The 19,798-nt window shown below is 43.4% G+C and overlaps 1 protein-coding gene across 4 annotated transcripts in view; it reads left to right on the top strand.

The window, feature by feature from the left end:
* RGS3 (regulator of G protein signaling 3) overlaps window positions 1-19,798 on the top strand; it is an 834,919-nt gene that overhangs the window by 585,623 nt on the left and 229,498 nt on the right. For all 4 annotated transcript variants that reach the window (XM_085609985.1, XM_085609988.1, XM_085609990.1 and 1 more), the window contains one exon: window positions 7,985-8,107. In XM_085609985.1, coding sequence (XP_085466111.1) covers window positions 7,985-8,107 — 123 coding nt within the window. The remainder of the gene's footprint in view (window positions 1-7,984; window positions 8,108-19,798) is intronic.

Below are 19,798 nucleotides of genomic sequence, written 5' to 3' on the forward strand. Positions count from 1 at the left end.
CAGACAACTACGAGAACATATTTGAATCCTCTGCATCGTTCCATCTGGATATAATCCATCTGGAGTACTTCAAAAGGATGATTAGGGGTATGAAATCCACCCTGTTCTACGGGAACGCTTTTTCCTGGGTTGAACTGACAACAGATCATACAGGTACGGACCTTTTGTTTTGCTGCTGCTCGTAAATGTTTATTGAACCAAATGTGTTGAATGCTGTCTAGCATAGCTTTTTCTCCTAGATGTGCTGGACTATGTATAGTGTTAATTATAACTTGGACCATTGAATCAGGAAGGAACCATACAGACTTTTCCTTCATCATCCATCCTTGGTCCGTTTGGATCCCTCCTAATTCAGTCCATTTCTTTATTTCGTCTGGTGTAGCATGTGTCTGTATGTCAATTACGTCAAGAGTAGGATCTTTAACTGTCATACAACGTGTCGGTGTTGGGACTATTGTCTTTGTCATGTCGGGGGTTTGAGTTTGAGCAGTCAGTTTAGCTGTTCTGTCGGCTAGATCATTGCCTTGGGAAATGATATCAATAACCTTCGTATGAGCCTTACATTTCATAATTGATATTTCAGTGGGTAGATGTATTGCATCTAATAATGCATGAATGAGGGGTCCGTGCTGAATGTGGGCACCGTGGGAAGTTAAATAACCTCTCTCTCGCCACAGCACGCCGAAGTCATGTACAACTCCGAATGCATAACGTGAGTCAGTGTATATGTTGACTTTTTTATTCATGGCTTGAATACAGGCTTGTGTCAGAGCGATAAGTTCTGCGGCTTGAGCTGACAAAGTGGTTATACGATTAGTTTCAATGACCTCAGTATCTGTTGTGACTGCGTAGGCGGCTACTAACTCTCCTGTACTTGTTCTCATGCATGAACCATCTACATACAAGGTCAGGTCTGGATCTGACAATGGGACATCGGTTAAGTCTTGTCTGGGTTTTGTTGTTATTGTAATAACTTCAATACAGTCATGGGCTAGTGGGTCTGTTCCGACTACTGGTAAAAGTGTGGCAGGATTCAATGTGTTACAGCGTCTGATTTCTATATGTGGCTGAAACAATGTAAGTTCATACCCTGTAAGTCGTGCTATGGTCAAGTGTTGTGTTTGCGTTCTATTTACAAGAACCTCTACTGCATGTGGTACTTGAACTGTCAATGGATGTCCTAACACTATGGCATCGCTTTGTCTGATTGCTAAAGCTGTCGCTGCCACTGATTTCAGACATGCAGGCAAAGCCTGAGCTACGGGATCTAATGTACTAGAAAAATAAGCACATGGTTTGTGTGTTCCTGCTTGATCCTGTGTGAGTACTGACAAAGCAGTACCTTCGCGTTCTGTAACAAAGAGTGTAAACTGTTTTCTGTAACATGGTGTTGCTAAAACAGGTGCTTGACATAAAGTTTTCTTTAGGCTTTCAAAAGCTTGTGTATGTTCTTGAGTCCAAGGGAGAACAGTCGGTGTGGCTGCCTCCTGTGTTGTCAATTGAATGAGTGGTTTTGCTAGAAATGCATACTGAGGGATCCACTGTCTACAATATGAAGTGAGGCCTATGAAAGCCCGCACCTCCTTCTGTGTCTTGGGTATTGACATGTTAGCAATTAACTGAATGCGGTCGGGTGTAAGCTGCCTTCCCTCCTTGGACAGCGAGTGACCAAGATAAATAACTCGCTGGACACAGAATTGCAGCTTAGAAGGGGACACCTTGTGCCCCTTTTCGGCTAGAAATTGTAAAACTGTCAGTGATGCTTTCTCACATTCGGGTTCGCTTCTAGCGGTGATCAGCAGATCATCGACATATTGAAGCAGGGCAGTGTTAACCGGCATGTGGATACTGTCAAGTTCTCGTTTCAGTGCTTGGCTATAGATGCTGGGGCTTTCTGTAAATCCTTGAGGTGCGCGGGTGAATTTAAAGCTACGCCCATTTAAACTAAATCCGAACAAATATTGGCTTTCCGGATCTATTGGGACGCTGAAAAAGGCATTTTTGAGATCAATTACAGTAAACAATGTTGCTTCGGAATCAATAGCTGTCAATAATGACGAGATATCTGGGACCACAGGAAATTGTGGCACAATACATTTGTTTAACTCGCGCAGATCAATAACCAATCGATATACTGGCGGAGCTGTAGGATCTGTTCGTTTAAGAATCGGAATTATCGGTGAATTACATACATTGGAGTCTGTTTCTACAACTACTCCTTGGGCAATAAGCTCGTCAATGATTTGTAGTAAAGCCGTTACAGCATCTGGTGGTAACTTGTATTGTCGCATTCGTGGTAGCACCACTCCTGCCTTTAGTGTGACTCGATATGGTGTAATATTCATGCAACCAACATCAGTAGGGCCTTGTGCCCATAGATGTGTAGGTAAAGTCTGCAGTCGGGGATCCATGTCTCTAGATACATAGTGACCTTTAAAATCACGTAAAAACAACCTTACTCCTTCCGGAGAACAACATATTATGGCTCCTAGGGCTTTCAACGTTTTTATTCCTAACAAGTTTTCTGGACATGATTTAGTAAGCAATAAATCTGTAGTTCGGGTCAGAGGTCCTATCGTAAGTGGAAGAGGCTGTGACACTTCATTAACAATAGGTTTTCCTGAAAAACCAAGGGAAATATTCTGTGAGCCTGAGAGGGGTGCCCCTGGAACTTCACTACGTTTTATGGTCGTTCGACTTGCCCCTGTATCGAGTAGAAATTTTCTATCTTGGCCTAATAATTCACTATGTACATAAGGTCCTTCTTGGTCTACTGGGATTTCAATAAGGGGTAAGTCAACTTCCCTCTCTAGGCTTGTTCATGCGTAACGCTGATACTCGGGATATTCATACTGTGCGGTCTGATACATTTGTCGTGTTGTTGTCTGTGTGGCAGCAGCAGGCAACGGTGGTGCAGCTGGCACAAACTGTATTGGCTGTTGCGCGGCTGGCATGGCCTGGGCATGCTGCGTAGCTCCTTGTTCATTCTGATCTTGTCTTAGTGGCCGTGATCTTTCTTGTGTTTTACCTATGGCAATATTATGTTTTAGCACTGGACAATCGTGTACGTAATGACCTGGCTTTTTACAATAATTGCATGTCCCTTTTACAGGTCCTGCTGAATCGGAATGTGTCATACCCTTTTTATGTCCTTCAGCTGGAACTGTCTGGGAAACTAGCATTTTCATTTTCGTGTCTTTCATGCGTCTGTGTTCATGTTCTTGTTCCTCTTTAATTCTATTGTGGTGGTACTGTAACATTTGTAACATTTGTGATGGAGTGTTACCTTGCCAGGTACTTTCGAATTTTAATACTCTATTCTTTACTGGGGGCAGGGCATTTTCCACTAATTTTGTTACAAACAGATGCGGGTATGATTCGCTACTTGCTTTTATGCCACTATTTATACCAAAACATTTCTCGAATCGGGCATAGTAATCGCTAGTGTCTTCATCTTGCTTCTGTTTACAGGCTGAAATTGTACCCCAATCTTCCTTTTTCGTAGTTAATAAACGTGGCAGTACCTGTACTAGTAGACCTGGTAGTGCTTTAGTTTTGTCCCCAAGCCCCGAACCTGGACCTCGGGCCCTTTCTTCTGCTTCTAATGCTGACCATTCTATCCTTTGATCACCTACCTCCCACTCTTTTTCCTTGAGTTTCTCATAAATGCCAGCAGGCATCAACACCTTTAATATTGTCATAATGTCGGGGTAGGTATACTCTCCCATGAGTAACATGTCTTTAATTTCTCGGTGAAAACCCGCTGGGTCCTTGTCATGACTGGGTACTACTTTCTTCATTTCTAACAATTCTATTTTCGATATAGGCGTATATACAAATACACGTTTAAACTGATTGTCCTCGCCTTTTATTGGGTGTACTTCTCGTAAGGGATTCTGTCTATCCAGGTGATACGTCGTTCTTTTCTTGACAGGCAATGAGACATGCTCTGAGCATACAAAAAGAATATACTGCTTTCTAGATACTAGAATTTCTTTAATTAATTTGGTACCTGGACCTCTCCATTTATTCATAAGCAATTCAGTCAATATGTCAGGTAAGGGACCAGGGTCCGAATGCTGACTCTGATATAGTATAATGAGTTGTTGAATCATATAAATCCCAGCTAACCTTTGTTCATCTGGGGTAAGATTAAAAAATGTGCGTACTACTGTATCATCACTATATTTTCCGGGACTGTCCACCCAATGGACAGCTGCCCTGGCTAAATCTTGTTCATCCATAGAATCGAGGAAATGATAACCCCTTCGTTCTCGGAGTAGTTTGTCGGCGGTTTGGAACGAATGCTCGTTAGACCTTATGTTAATTATAGGTATTTGGAAATTCCTGTCATTATCTGGACATATTGGACGTATTGGGTCAGTATGACATCTAGTCTGATTCCTATTACAAGATCTTCCTCTACCTACATAGGCTATGGTGTCTGACTGTCCGGCGGGCAGTCCTGACCCTTCTTCCTCGCTTCGCTCGAACTCGTCTGTCTCTAATCTCTCTTCGTGTAGGCGTTCTATTTCTTTACGGATCTTTCGGCACATGGCTATTATACAATTTTGCTTATCGTGTCTCCCTTCTGATATATTCTGGCTCCATTTTGTAAGAATTTTCATTGCTTCCGGATCTACCCCCGGTCGGTCTTGATTTCTGATCACACAGTTTATGAGGAAACGCAACAGTTCCCCCTGTATCTCTACTTTCTGGTATTCCATAGCTCTGTTAATACATTCTGGATCTCGCCCTGTTTGAACAAAATGATATATTTTATCTAGATGCGCAGTCATTCCTGGTAGCTTCGCTAAATACCCTGCGGCTCGTCTGATACGTAATGATGCTAGGGTCATTTCGTCCTCTTTTCCAGGCACCGGGTCATATCTACAATCTATAAGAAGTTCCTTAAGCGCACGGGTACTAAGGAGTTTGGGTGTACGTGAATGCGCTGACTCTTGAAAGGTAAGTTTATTTATTCTGGGTGGCGTAAAAAAGATATTGGTAGCTCCTCCCGCGGCCCCATCTGGGGCGTCGGGTGTAAAAGGATTCGTTGAACGTGACACAGCAACTACAGGTGTGGACACAGCCATAGAAGTAGCTGTAGGAGCGGATACAGAAACAGATGTGCTTGCCGGAACTTGTGACTCGATTTGTTGCTGTAGGGATACGGGCACTGGATCTTGGCGTTGAACCTCCCTGGTATGCGGTCTACGTGGGGCGGAATTAGCATACTCGGGAGCTGCGTCATCTAAATATGAGGAAAGAAAAACATCTTCTGCGGTTCTAGGATGCCCCTTAGGATGTACCTTGATTGGGAATAATGGGGGTGGCAAGTCTTTCGGTATCTCTGGAGTAGCCTTAGGTAATCCTTCGGCCAGAAGGGGATACATACCATTCATAAGGGCATTTCTTTGTCTGTCTACTTGTTCTGATTTCACTCTGATACCTTCCTCAATTAATAGATTCTCTCGAACTTTATTGGAATTCTCTTTACTCTTCTCTTCCTGTCTACGTGCTTTTTCTGTTCGTCTATGTGATTCTTTACGCCATAATTCAACGGCGTCTTTCTGTGACTGTCTGACTTTCCTTTTCCATAACTCTTCCTCGACTTTCATGATGCACTCTGCATCCCAGGTCCCCGCTGTGGGCCACCTCTGACTTTCTGGTAATCCCTTGGTATAGTCTACCCATAAATCAAGAAACAATATAGCGTCTAAGCCATGTTTGTGATACATAAAGTGCCCTGGAGTGTCCCTAGGAGGAATAGGGACGGCTTCTTCGAGAACCCCTTTTCTGGTAGTGATCTGTCTTAATTTCGAAAAGAGCGGCATATTGAGAACTGACCTTATACTTGATTTTGACCTGATACTTGAATTTGAACAGACTTAATACAATAAACACGATAATGAACAGTCATTCATACCACGATATACAGAACATACTTAAACACTTTAAACATTTAACATTAAACCTTTAACTGAAACAACAATGATGATCGTCTGCATAACTAATCACCAAGCTTAATTCTCGACAATAACTAGACAATAACTAGATACTTCGGAATACTTCGGAATACTTGATATACTGCTAAACAGTACAGATACACTGCTAAAACAGTGCAGACCGGATTTGTGTACCCAAACCCGTCTTGACCGGCACAACCTATGTGCACGTCAGAAATGCCTCCCCAGAAATGGTACTCACCGGGTAGCTTCGGAAACGGAAGGCCTCAGTAACTTGAACTTGAACCGGACCGGACTCGACTCGACTCGTCGGACACTGGGCTTGACTTCGGACTGGTGGGTCTCTGTATACCTCGGATCTTGCTCTCTCAGCTAGGCTCTGGTCGGGATACTTCGCACTTCTCACCGCCTCGTCTGGGTGTTGATCGCAGTCTCAGTCGCCCCCGCTTGACCGGAGGGAGATACAGGAAATCCTGCTGGTACGCGTTATTGTCCGTCCAGCTGTGGCAGGAGACCGGGCCTGCAACGCACCGCCGGCGCGTGAGATGAGAAAGTGTCCCTGTTCGGGCGCCATCATGTGGTAAATAAAAATTCCTTTACCGGGACTGAATTTGATACAGAAACATTATAAAATAGCTCAGTAAAATGAGAGGCAGAATCCGTGATATTAGAGTTTCGGAATGGGCTTTATTCCAATAATCGATTATAATCGGATGCTTCAAGTTCCATCACCACGGGGGTTCAGGAAGTGAAGTACATACTTTATTGACAAGAAGTAACTTTTATAGTACATACATTATAATGAAGTGAATACAGTAGGCGTAACAATTGATAAGGAAATTGACGTGTGGTCCGCGTAACCGAAAATGGGTGTAATAATGAGTAAAAAGGAACATGATTGGTTATGATGTAATACATAGGTGGATCTATAAGATAATACTTGGCATTGATGCGCGCGCAGCAGTATGACGTGTAATTGACGTGTAACTAGGGGGTGACGGGGACTTGACATTTAGCTCTATATGTGGAGACGAGAAGTCTGGGGGGTCAAGTCAACCTAATCCCAAATCATATCTAACATCCTATGTTTAAAGAACTATGTTATCCATAAAAGAGGGACTCTCGGACAGAATCTATTCTATACTGACTGTGCGTGCGTGTACAAGCGTCTAAGTGTCTACACTGAATGCGAGGGGGTAGGAATATTCCATGGTAACAGGGCTATGAATTACTTGCATGAGGACAGAGAAGATGGGCCTTTTTGCTTGGTAACTGGAAGAATGTTTACTTAAACTACTAGGCAGGAATGCATCGGCTGAGGGGGAGGCAGATAATTCGAAGGTGAAATACAGTTCTTGGCAGAGAGTAAGCTGATGTCAGGCTTCGTGAGCCGCGCAGAGAATGAGACAAAGTTCATGGTCACAGATGCAGGCTCGGGCTGGAGCTTTCAGAGGCAGAAGGCAAGAGGAGTTTTGATGACAGAATCAGGGCCTACTTGCCTGGACTGAAAAGTGGCATAAGTGAACCATATAAAGCCGATGGCCTTTCATATTTAGGAATGGGATATCCGGCCTATACATGGCGGATCTGTCAAAGGACATGTTGACGGTGGACGCACATGTATTTGCGTCTTCATAACTGGAACTGGAGGGAACATACATGTATTTGTGACATGCACATGGAACCGTTGGGGTCCAAGATAGGGGACATAACTGACCAGAAAAATCCATATTTCCACAAGGCACCCACTGGGCCGCTGGCGGCATCGAGCAATGCAGAAACCGCCCAAATCAGCCCCAGGCTGCTCAAAAAAGCAGCTCACGGCTGGAATTCGGATACCGGCCCCTCGCACATTGCCCAAGTGCCCGCGTTACCAATCCAACGCTGAGTTTACCACAAAATTCTGTTTTATAAGCACAGGTCAATGACATTAATTGGTGAATGGTTGAAAAGCTTGTATTTTTGTTCGATGGCATCAGAGACACTAACCATATAATACCTCATTTTCTCACCAGAAATCAGAGTGTTTTTTAAATTTGGAAACGTTTTCGCAAGAACAGAAAGAGCGGATCTGTTGGTGTCTGAAAGAAAACATTACGAAGCAGAAGTTGAAGGAAACTGCATCCATTGAAAAGACGGTAAGATCACGAATCTGGAAATTGCATCTTCTAACACAGACCTAAATTATCGATCTTGCAGAAAACTTGTACTTTTGCATGCACCGGTTTTAATGTATGAAGCTGTGGCTTTTCACAGTATAATGCTTTGTCAGTGAAGCAAATGTACTTGTCTGATTTGCCTAAAATGAATACTTTATTTCCAGTTTTTGTGATGGTGGCTTTTTGTTATCAGAGGGCCCTCAAGTAAGTAATACAGTTGTAGAGCAAATTTTAATTGGGCAAATGTCTAAATAGGACAGGATCACGCGTTGAGACCTATCTATTTAAAGCACAGATGTGCTTCTGACCTTTACTTTATAATCCATTGGTCGTGCTTGATGATATAAAAGGAATATTGACAAGACCATATTTGGCATTGACGTGAAGTCCGAGAAATTGGGCCACCTTTCTTGTTCAGAGGGATTAGAAAAGATTAGATTACCTTTTATTAGCTGTTTGTAGAATATCTTCTAGCTAAAAACTCAAGAACGATACAACATCATTACACACGTCTCATTCTGTATTAAATACAAAACATATGAAAACAATTCATTGAAATGTAAATCTTTTCAGATGTGTCAAAAAGAAATTTCAAAATTTGACTAGAATCCTCATATCACATTGGTTGAATTCAAGTCATGTTCTTGAAAGTCCACTGTTACTTTTGCTGTCAATCACTGTTTGGCAATTTACAGTCTTAATTGTATCCTCCAAGCTACTGCCAAGAATACGTCTACCATTCTTGTAACAGTAGGATCCTGATCACCAAGCAGGTGGAGCACTGCTAAAGCTGTATGTAAAACTTACCCTGCTTCGCCCTAACCAAGGAACAATTATTTTATCTTGGAGCTCCATGTATTGAGGCAGATTGGAAGAAAATGTTGCAAATTTTCTGATTCGGATCACTGTTAAATTTTTTGACCTCAGCCGTTTTCCATTTTATCAACTGTTTTCCATTGTCAGTTTACTACATCTCGCCATTGCAGACTGACATCTCCTCTAAACACTTCCAAATGTGTGGACATAAGGCTGTTGTGTGGACTTGTGCTTGTCTGGCAGTGTGTGTGGACTAGCGCATGCCTGGCAGTGTACATAGACTGTTGCTTGGCTGGCGGTGTGCGTGGATGATGCTTGGCTGGCGGTGTGCGTTGATGGTGCTTGGGCGGTGTGCGTTGATGGTGCTTGGGCGGTGTGCATGGATGGCACTTGGGCGGTATGCATGGATGGAGCTTGGCTGGTGGTGTGCGTGGATGCTACTTGCCTGTCAGTGTGCTGGTGGTGTGCATGGATGATGCTTGGTTGGTGGTGTGCGCGGATGGCGCTTGGCTGTCACTGTGTGTGGACTCGCTTGGCTGGTGGTGTGCTGATGGTGTGCGTGGATGGCGCTTGGATGGTGGTGTGGGTGTATGGCGCTTGGCCGGTGGTGTGGGTGTATGGCGCTTGGCCGGTGGTGTCCGTGGATGGTACTTGGCTGGGATTGTGTGCTGGTGTTGTGCGTGGATGAGGCTTGGCTGGCGGTGTGCTTGGATGGTGCTTGGCTGGCGGTGTGCATGGATGGTGCTTGTCTGGCAGTGTGCGTGGATGGTGCTTAGCTGGCGGTGTGCGTGGAAGGTGCTTGGCTGGGTGTGTACGTGGATGGGGCTTGGCTGATCGTGTGCGTGGATGGCGTTTGGCTGGCCGTTTGCATGGATGGCGTTTAGCTGTAAAAGTTGTGGGATCATGGTTACCTAAAATAAAGATGTCTTTCCAGCCTAAATAGGTTTACTCATTTGTACGTTCTGCTTTGAATTTTTTGGCTGAGGACTGTGTTTTTTAAAAGTTTATCTTCTCTGACAGGCAAGACTTGGATGCATAAAGTTTTCGATTTTCAAATTCAGTCTTGTTTCAGTACAACATATAGTGTGTAAGTTGATTAAAGCTTTAGATCTTCGGCCTAGACTTTATCAATCACTGGCATTTGTTTGACTGCATATGGAGCACGGCTGTTCTGAACACAAGGTTGACTTAAACACCAATCTCCTTGGTCAGAGGGAGATAATCTGTATTGTGCAAGAAATTATTTTACTCTAAACTCCTTTATGTCCATGGGGAATTGTTTTGTATGAAAGTCTTGAGATTAAAACAATGGCCTTAAGACCTTTTTGAAGAAGGTTACTTGATTTTGTTTTGCTCAGTAAAGGGCCATAAAGGTGGGTTCATATTTTGGGCCCTTTAATGGCTGCTTATTTCCTGTCTCTGGTAAATTGAAATATCATTATCCAGTACAGTCATTGTGCATATTTCTGGATAATATATCTAGGACAATGTCCATGCACTATTTTGTACTCTACGTAGATGGCTTCCAATATCCTGCAAGCAAGCCTAGAGAGTATTTCAAACCAAGAGGGATTTAAGGCCTTACTTATTTTTGGCCCTAAAAGAAGCGTGTGTCCGAACTGCAAATTAATTTGGTTTCTCTTGTGTGCTAGGCATGCGCTCATCAACTGACACTCAGACGTTCTGGACAACTAGTGCAGCAATTTCCCGAGAGCTCAGAATCCTCAAGGCCGGCTAACAGACTGGGTCTACAGAGAATGAATGTGATGAAGGGATACTAATTAAAACCTATCCGGTGAAATTTGCCAATGATTCAGAGGTTATTTCAATGTCTAAATGTACTAATGCAAATGATCTCAAAGACCTTGAGTGTAGAGCATTCTGTTATTCATGAACATTTAACTTCAGGACGGCCAGTTTTTATTAGCCATTTTATGTATTACTTTTTATGGCAGGTGCTGAGGTTTCTTGTGTAAAGGTCTATCTTGTACATAAGTCGCCCATTAACTATGAACAAGAGAGCATCGTGTCCAAGCTGGTGGCCTATGTCTCTATTACATACAACTGCCTCTTTACCTCCGGGCTGAGCACATGCAGTGTGCGGCTAAGCTACGCATACTGGCTTACTCTGACCAAGTGAATGAGCAGGTACATCCACAATAGTCAATGTAGCACGCAGAACCATCCCAGATTTATGCACTTTCCGGGAGGATTGGGGCAGCTGGCTGCGCCCTTCTCTAGCTTCCCCAGGTCTCGCCGAGAGAGGCCTCCTATGGCATGCTGGCTGTAGTTACATCTCATCACAACTTGCCCTCCCAACCTCGCCACATGGCACAGGCCAAGGCCTTCCACATTTCACCCATTGAGACGTTTACAATTAATGTTTTGTTTTGTATTGTAACATTTACATCGCGGTTAGTACGTCTTTGTGGGGCACTGAAACAATTACCTGCTAGTGGTCTCTCTAGAAATGATTTTCATAAGGGGCACACAAGAGGCCACATATGATAGTGGTGGGGCAATCTACAATGGGCAGTTATGAAAAATGTATGTGTGTATATTTCTCCAGTATTGAGTCTTTGATTGACTTACCAGCTTGAAACATTCCCTGTCGTCAAAGTGCGAGTCCCACGGTATAATTAGAAAGCAGTACAGTTGAATACATAGCCTATAATTGCTATAAAACATTCACATCATTAACTTATCCACACCATTTATTAAGAACCACATTTTAGCCAATCAGGCGACAGCACTCTCTAGAACACTCCTCATAGAGACTTCACTCTCTCAGATTTTCTACTGCATGTCATGTGATGGGAGTCTCCCTGAGCTCTGTTTCTTACCAGTTTTCTATTTTATAATGGCTTATTCATCACCAAAATCAGTTCCAACCTGCATCTGCCAAGATATGACTATTCAGGATGTCAGAATCAACAAAGAAGCGATTTGTTCAGACCTGGTGGAACGTCTGGGAAGAAAAGACTACCCTCAGAAGACTCACATAATGAGTATATGTATTGTCTATATCCTTCACACAAGGTAAAGGATTGAAATATATGCCATACCTTTTTCCTTTAAGACACTGAAGGATAGCAAGGGGAGGCTTCTTATAAGGCTCTGAAAACTGAAATCTAAAGAGGCGTCAATTTCTGAGGAGGATATTGAAGATGCTTCACAAACAGAAATGAGGTAACGAAAAAGAGAAACATCACATGAACAGATACCTTCAAAATCACCATAAAAAGGCATTAATAAGGACCCATCAAGTGTCCTCAGAAGGGCATAGAACATCAGGAAAGCGCTCTCACAAGCAGCGAAAGAATAAAGTCTCCTCAGAAAATATAAGACCTGAGCCTTCTACTCCTGTGTTTAGTTTGATATTAGAATGGAAGAGGCCCTCAGTGCGATCAATGGAAAAATCCATCTTAATGATAACTGGCAATCAACCTCGAAATCAATGAAGATGACAATGACAACATCGCTGACATCGACACTGACAACAGCGACTTTGACATCCACACTGAGGACGACAACTATGTCGTTCGATGATAATGACACTATCAACAGCAACGATGCCCACGAAGGCACAGTCGACAACGGTAGCACTGTCGATACAGAAACCATCGACAACGCCATCGGAGACTGGCTGGAGGACTTCTCTACAAAAAAGATTACAGTTGGATCATCGATGACACTGTCGACAAGAGATAGAATACAATATGACACTTGGCCTGGACATACCTCCCCAAGTAAAATCTTTCCTCCCTGTCATCCCACTTACTAGATGAGGATTCGGATGACGAAGAACCATTTGGAACGTCCCATAGTCCTTCTGAACTGCGTGTTAAATAGCATGAGGAAGATAAAGAGGAACACTATGAAGATTATTATTCCTCCGGACCGAAACAATATAGCGAGAAACATACTCGGCATAGGGACCAATTCCAACAACATGGTCACCATCAGCTTATAGAGGGCATGGTTTAAGTGCCAATAACTTTAGTAAACGACCTCCAAGGTATGTTGTAGGATTTTTACAGGAGGTTTCCGGCACATACAACATCGCAGCTAATGAGACTGCCATAATCTCCTCAAGTACAGACTCCCACTCCGCTCATATCGCATATTTTACCTGCGCCTCGGCTACCCAAAAGAACACCAACTTTAAGCCTACAGATGATGGAGTATCCTCAAATGAAGATAGAGGATTGGAAATCCCTGATGATCATTCAAAACCCAATGAATGGGATGATTACCTATATCTAGCACCATCTCTGCTGGCACCACAACCAGTGGATTCTCCACCGGATGACATTGGAATATTTCATAATTTGATGGAAAGAGCCACAACGAGGTTTCAATTACCAACAGTCAGAATGTTTTTTATATGACTTAAATAGATTTTATTTGGGATGTAGGTTTTATTATAATGAAGCACCCATCTACAGTCTCTGCAGTTTTACCTAGACTAGATAAAAAAAATATAAAGCACCAGAAAACTCACTGCCATGCTTACTTGATTGGTCATTCAAAACCAGATTCAGGAGTAATGCAAGAACCTGAACGTCGATCCAAGAACTCGTCCACGCCCATTTCAACACCACCTGATAGAGAAGGCCACCGTTGTGGATAACATAGGAAAACTGTTCGAGCTGCCAGTTCATTAGCTATACTTGGCTGTTATGACAGGTAAACGTGGTCAAACATTTGCCGCATTCATAGATCTCTTGCCGGAAGATGTAAGAGGAGAAGCAAAAAAGATCCTACAGGAAAGAACTTTCTCAGAAATGATTGACTGTTAGATGGAATCGCTTTAATGGGCTTTTGCCAGCTGGCGGTAGCTGCTGTTCTCAGAAAGCGAGGGTAGGTAAAAACCACATCTTTCAGACCAGAAATCCAGAGTAAAATCTTGGACATTCCATATGATGGGGAAGCATTGTTTGGCAAGCTCATGGACTATGCCTTATAGGCGATTAGAGCAGACAAGTATACCTCTCCTACACAAGTGTGTAACTGCAGGAGTGGGTTCCTCCCTGGTGTTGACTACACGCTTGGAACCCAACAGTATATGGGTAAGTTAGTGCACTAGGAGTGAATGCTCACAAGTTTGCAATTCATGCGTGCTTAGTGTGTAGTGTTGTCACAAGTGTATCACAAAATCACACACAGACAATGATGCTAGAGAATTGTAGGTGTAGAAGACAGGAGAAGCTAAGAAAGTAGCCAGGCATTGTTGACAAATAGGTCAATTGATGTATTTAGAATCTGTTTGCTTGTTTTCAGGTGAATGACAGTTGGATGGCGAGGTAAGACCTAGTTTTACATGTATGTTTGAATGAGTTACTAAGGACACAAATAGGAGTACCTTTAGCTGCCCTGAATAGGGCCCTACACCTTCCTTTGAGGGATCTTACCGTGGCCAAAACATGTTGGCAAAGGAGAGGTAGAAAGGATGTTCGAGACTTAGATTTGTGGTAATATCCTCCAGTGTTTTTAATTCATCCTTGTGTACCTCAAAATTAAGGGAATGCCTGGGGTTTACACAAAGGTTGCTTTATATAAAAATTCTGGATCCTTTGCATGACCAGAAGAATATTTATTCTGATCTCTTTCGCAATGAGGTTGAGACCACCATGTTAGTATCATCTTAACATGGTGGGGCAGATTGGCCGATGATGAAACATGCCATAAAGAGTGCATGAGGTCTTTCCTTCCAAATCTTGTTTCCCGTTTTCCCTTCGACATGACTCTGCTGTGCTAAGACGAATACAGGAATAGGTACTTTGCCGTGCTTTTAATGTGGTTCTTTGGCCGGCACTCATTACCGATTGAAGGTTCTCCCTTTTGGGCTGAAATCAGCTCCCCATATTTTTACAAAATGCTTAGCTCCAATAGCAGCTCACTTAAGACAGATGGGTTGTCGGGTATTCCTATACCTCGACAATTGGATGGTAAAGGTGACAACTTCTTGTCCAGCAACAAAAGCAACCAGATCCTTTCTAACACTGTCTAACAACTTCGTCTTCCCATCATTCAGCAGAAATCGTCAATCAATCCTCCAAGGAAAATAAAATTCCTGTGAGCAGTTCTGAAGACAAGACAAAGTATTCTGGTCACACGAAAGGCGAATAAGACTCAGACTCTTGGCGCAGAGATTACTGAATAGGTCTGTTTCAGGTCACCTATTCAAGTCACTTCTGGGGATAATGTTGTCTTGCATTTCTCTAGGGCCATTTTGCTGCCTCAGAATGCCTGCTTTACAGGAAGAGTTATTTATTTATTTTATTTAAGCGATTTGTAGAGCGCACAAATACCCTTGGGTGTCTCGGCGCTGCGGACTGTGTGGAAGACCAAGCCTGGCGCAGGTGGTTATCGATTAAAAAGTCAAGTCTTTACTAGCTTCCTGAAGGCAAGCAGGGTGGGGCAGGATTTAATGTGATGGGGAAGGGTGTTCCACAACTTGGCTGTTAGACCAGCAATGCTTCAAACTCCAGGGTCATTCAACAAGGCAATCCGACTCACTCTGAAAATGACAACGTCTTTAACTTGGTGGACGACAAGATTAACTTTCCTACCTCAGATACCCACATGTGTTATTACCACAGGCGCTTCCCTAGAGGGGTGGGGAACTTGCCTGCAGGATTTAAGAATCAGTGGGAAATGGACTCTTCGTCAAATGGAACTGCATATAATTTGCTAGATCTCAAGACCATAGGATTAAGTCTACAATCACTCCTACCCAGGATAAAAGGTTTCAGTATTAATTCATACAGACAACACCATCAGAATGTATTACATAAATAAGCAAGGTGGCTCAAGATCTCCAGCTCTATTGCAAAAAGCGTAAGAAATCTGGGAGTGGACTCTACAGAAACGGATAAGGATCACAGCAGGACATGTTCCAGGGACAAGCAGCGTTCTTGCAGATACATTGAGCAGAACCAGGAACAGCTGTCACAAATGGAAGCTCAACAAGGAAATTCTGGACAGAATTTTCTCTTTGGGACAGACCACATCTAGCTCTGTTTGCGACGCAGGAAAATGCCGGTTTTACATAAGGTGGCACCCACAGCTGGGGTTGTGGGGTAATGCGTTTACTTTGCTTATGCTTTTCACCTGATGCTGTTACTTCCCAGACTTCTCAGCAAAATGAAGAGAGAATTGTGCAGAATAATTGTTACTGCCCCGAGATAGCCCAGACTGCATTGGTTCACCAAACTACTATTCCTATTGGAGAAGACCCACATTTGTCAGAAACCTCTACCTACATTACTGACAATGAACCACAACTTCATCCGGACCCGACATCCTTGCACTTGTCGGCCTGGCTCCTGAATACAATGAGTTTGCAAGCTTCAACATTCCACAAGATTCCACAAGATTGCAGAACAATTCTTGCAAAAGCCCGAGCTCATACTACCAATAGGACGTATTCGCTGAAATGGAAGCCTTTCTGTTTATGGTGCCAAAAATCAAAAATTCACCCTGTATCCGCACCACTGGAACAGATTCTACCCTATATGTCACTTTAAGCAAAATCTGTTTGGTCTATGCTTCAGTTAAAGTGCACTTAGCAGTAATTTGGAGATTTAGAAGATCAAGTGGTTCTACATCTCTATGGTATAGTAGGGTGAGCAAAACAATTCTTATAGGCCTTTTGAGAGTCTTTCCTCCAATAAAGAATCCTCCTCCATCTTGGCAGCTAAATACAGAGCTTGCACAACTGATGAAAGCTTTATTCGAACCCATTCACAAAACCAATATGACATTTTTAAAGTAGAAAATGACACTTTTATTGTCTTGACATGTACAAGAAGAGTTAGTGAAATACAGGCCTTCTTAATTTAAGAGCCATTTATGCAGTTCAAGGATAATAGTGTGGTTCTCCGAACCAATTCCAAATGTATCCCTAAAGTCTCATCGGACTTCCATTTAAATGAACCTATAGTCCTGAAGACATTCTTTCTGAATCCACAGGATACAGCATAAAGATCATTACAGGCTTTGATCGTTAAAAGATGCCTGAAATTCTGTTCGCACAGGACAAGGCAATTCAGGATAGCAGACCATACTGGTTGCATAAGGAAACCATTGCAAGGGTTTTCCAGTTTCCAAGCCGAGTGTAGCTCAATGGATTTAAGCGGCTATCCAGGCTGACACTTAAGGATGGAAGACGTTTAAAGGACAAAGTACGAGCGCACTCTACCAGAGCTGTCTCTACGACTACTGCTCTCTTCGCTGGTGTCTCTTGAAGAAATATGTTGAGCAGCAATGTGGAAGAGCAGGCACAGATTCACACAACATTACTGCCTGGAGTCGTCCGAGCAGAGTGATGCGGCTGTGGGACACGCGGTGTTGAATCATGTATTCCAGTAAGGGGAGCCTATGCTTGTTCTGTTATCCCACCATCTGCTATTGTGTCATAGTACTTATGATTGTGCATGTGTTCTAACTGCTGGCTGTTCTGATTGAAGCTCGTGAATCTATGAAAGATCCAATACTGGCGAAGAAAATACCTTACTGGTAGCCGTAGTTCTCCAGTATTGGCATCTTTCATAGACTAACATGCGCCCCACCCTCGTCCGTGTAGAGGCCCCCCTTATTCTTATGTGATTCATCTTTATACCACTAGCCCTTGAAAATCTTAGGTAGGGAAGCCTGCGTGGGGCGTGTTCTAGAGGGTGCTATTGGGCGAAGTTTGGTTCTTAATAAATGATGCGGTTAAGTTAATGAAGTGAATGTTTTCTAGCCAGTATAGGTTATGTATTAAACTGTACAGCTTTCTAATTATACCGTGGGACTCTTACTTTGATGACTGGGAATGATTGAAACAAGGGGAATCTATGAAAGATGCGAATAATGGAGAACTGCAGTTATTGGTAGATAACTTATTTTCATATGTACAAACACACACAAAACACATACAAAGTAATGTGAACTTTAATCAGACTATGAATTAAACATTACTAAGATCTGTGGAATCGGTAGTAGTCTTCCAAGTCCCTTAATTTCGACTCAGAACCCGATGGCCCAAATGTACTAATTTTTGGCGCTAGAGGAGAGAGAGCAAAAATGGACCTTATCTACTGAGATAGAGCACATGGTTTTTCTCCCCTTCCCCTCAATGCTAGCGTACTTTTGACTTCTATGCGCCAACTCACACACACACCTTGGCACCATAGTGCACAGAGGGGGGGTGTTATCTAAAGCATAAGGGAGCCATTCTGGTACAAAAACTATCCTATTGTTCCCACTTTATGAATATGCTGTACAGTGCAACACACATGCAAAATAAGGAGAAAGGAAAACCCTTTCACCTCATTTTGCCTGCCTCAAGGAGGCATATGTTTTTGCCGCAAATCCTCGTCCATGAATTTTTGTAGGTAAGGATTTGCTTTAAAGCACATGTACTATGAATATGCACGAATCGCTGATTTGCGTTGGATAGTGAGTCCCACGCCAACTCTCTGTGCTGAGTTTGCTTCATTTTTGTGCTGCAATCGCGGTGCAAGTTTGGAAAATGGGGCCCCTGCTTACAACATAGCCTTGCCAGTCGCAGGGAAAATACTTAAGTGTAGACACGGACGCACTCCTTTCTACCACGCAGCGATATGCAGCCCCCTCTTCGAGTTCTGGATACCCTTGTAGTCTATACCCTGCTTTGACCGTTGTGCTGTGCTCTCTGTAGAGAGGCCAGGGATTGGATGCGCGTGTATTCTAAACCCCTTTATTGCCTACTGATAGGTACTGTTAGAGACTCGCTCTGCCTTTGGCCTGAACTCTACAGCTCTTTCATGGCGTGATATAAACAACCGCCCACAACCCAAACTCACACAGATATATTGCGACAGCTTTTTTCACAGTACCCTTCAAGTGTAAGTCAAATGGTAAAAGTAAAGGGGAGCATTATCGCTGTTCCCACTGTCTTTGCTGGCTGCAGTGGTCATCAGTGGTGGGGCATAAGGGGGGCCAGGACAGTTTCAGATAGGGCAGCAGCCCCTAAATGCTTTACCATGTTTGCCTGAATTGGGGTAGCACGCCACACCTTGTAGGGTGTGTGGCTGGAAGGATGTTGTCTTTGTTTTGGTCCTGTGTGGGAAGTGTTTCCATGTTGTGTGTGATGACCTCCAGGTGTGGCTATTGTGTTATGGGACATAGCGCTTAGCAGTGTGATGGGTGAAGAAATGAGAGAGAGGCGCTAGTCTCTGGTGAGCTCGAGGCAGGCACGAGTAGGTCTCGCCTCTAAGTATGCGACAGGAGAGCTGTCGTGTTAACCAGTGATGGTCAGTTTGCCCTGCTGGGATTCGAACCAGTGACCCGCATGTTCCACATAGGTCTCTGCTGCAAACCGCAGCACTCGTAGTGGCCGCATCTTCAAAAGTACTTATAAAGCTGTCCCCAAATAATACATTTTCAGCGGACATACAACACGTCAGTTCTTTTCCCTCGCAGGAAAATAATATGGACACTATTTGTAACATAACACCGAATGCTTCCGGAGGGTCATCGAACGTAGAGCATGATCAAGGTGTGTTTCCGAGTTAGCATGTACAGACAGGCAAGTAGTAACGTAACAAAAAAAAAGATTTTTCTTACCTCGGCTCCTCGCGCTACTTTTAGACTTTTATACAGTGATTCATAGTCTTGTTTTCGTGCACACAGACTTTGAAACGCCAGCAGAAGCCGAACAGCCGCAATTACTTTGTCGAACTGACAGCATGTCTGACTTATGCGGATATACCGCCATGCCAAGCGACGCCTAATGAGGTGGACAGGAACCGGAAATAATAGCATCTTTTTATAGAAGTCTTGCACCGTGGCAGTATCGCAGTCAATTACATTTTTCTGAGGGGC

Source organism: Triturus cristatus, chromosome 1_2, assembly GCF_964204655.1.
Source record: "Triturus cristatus chromosome 1_2, aTriCri1.1, whole genome shotgun sequence".
Lineage (NCBI taxonomy): Eukaryota > Metazoa > Chordata > Amphibia > Caudata > Salamandridae > Triturus > Triturus cristatus.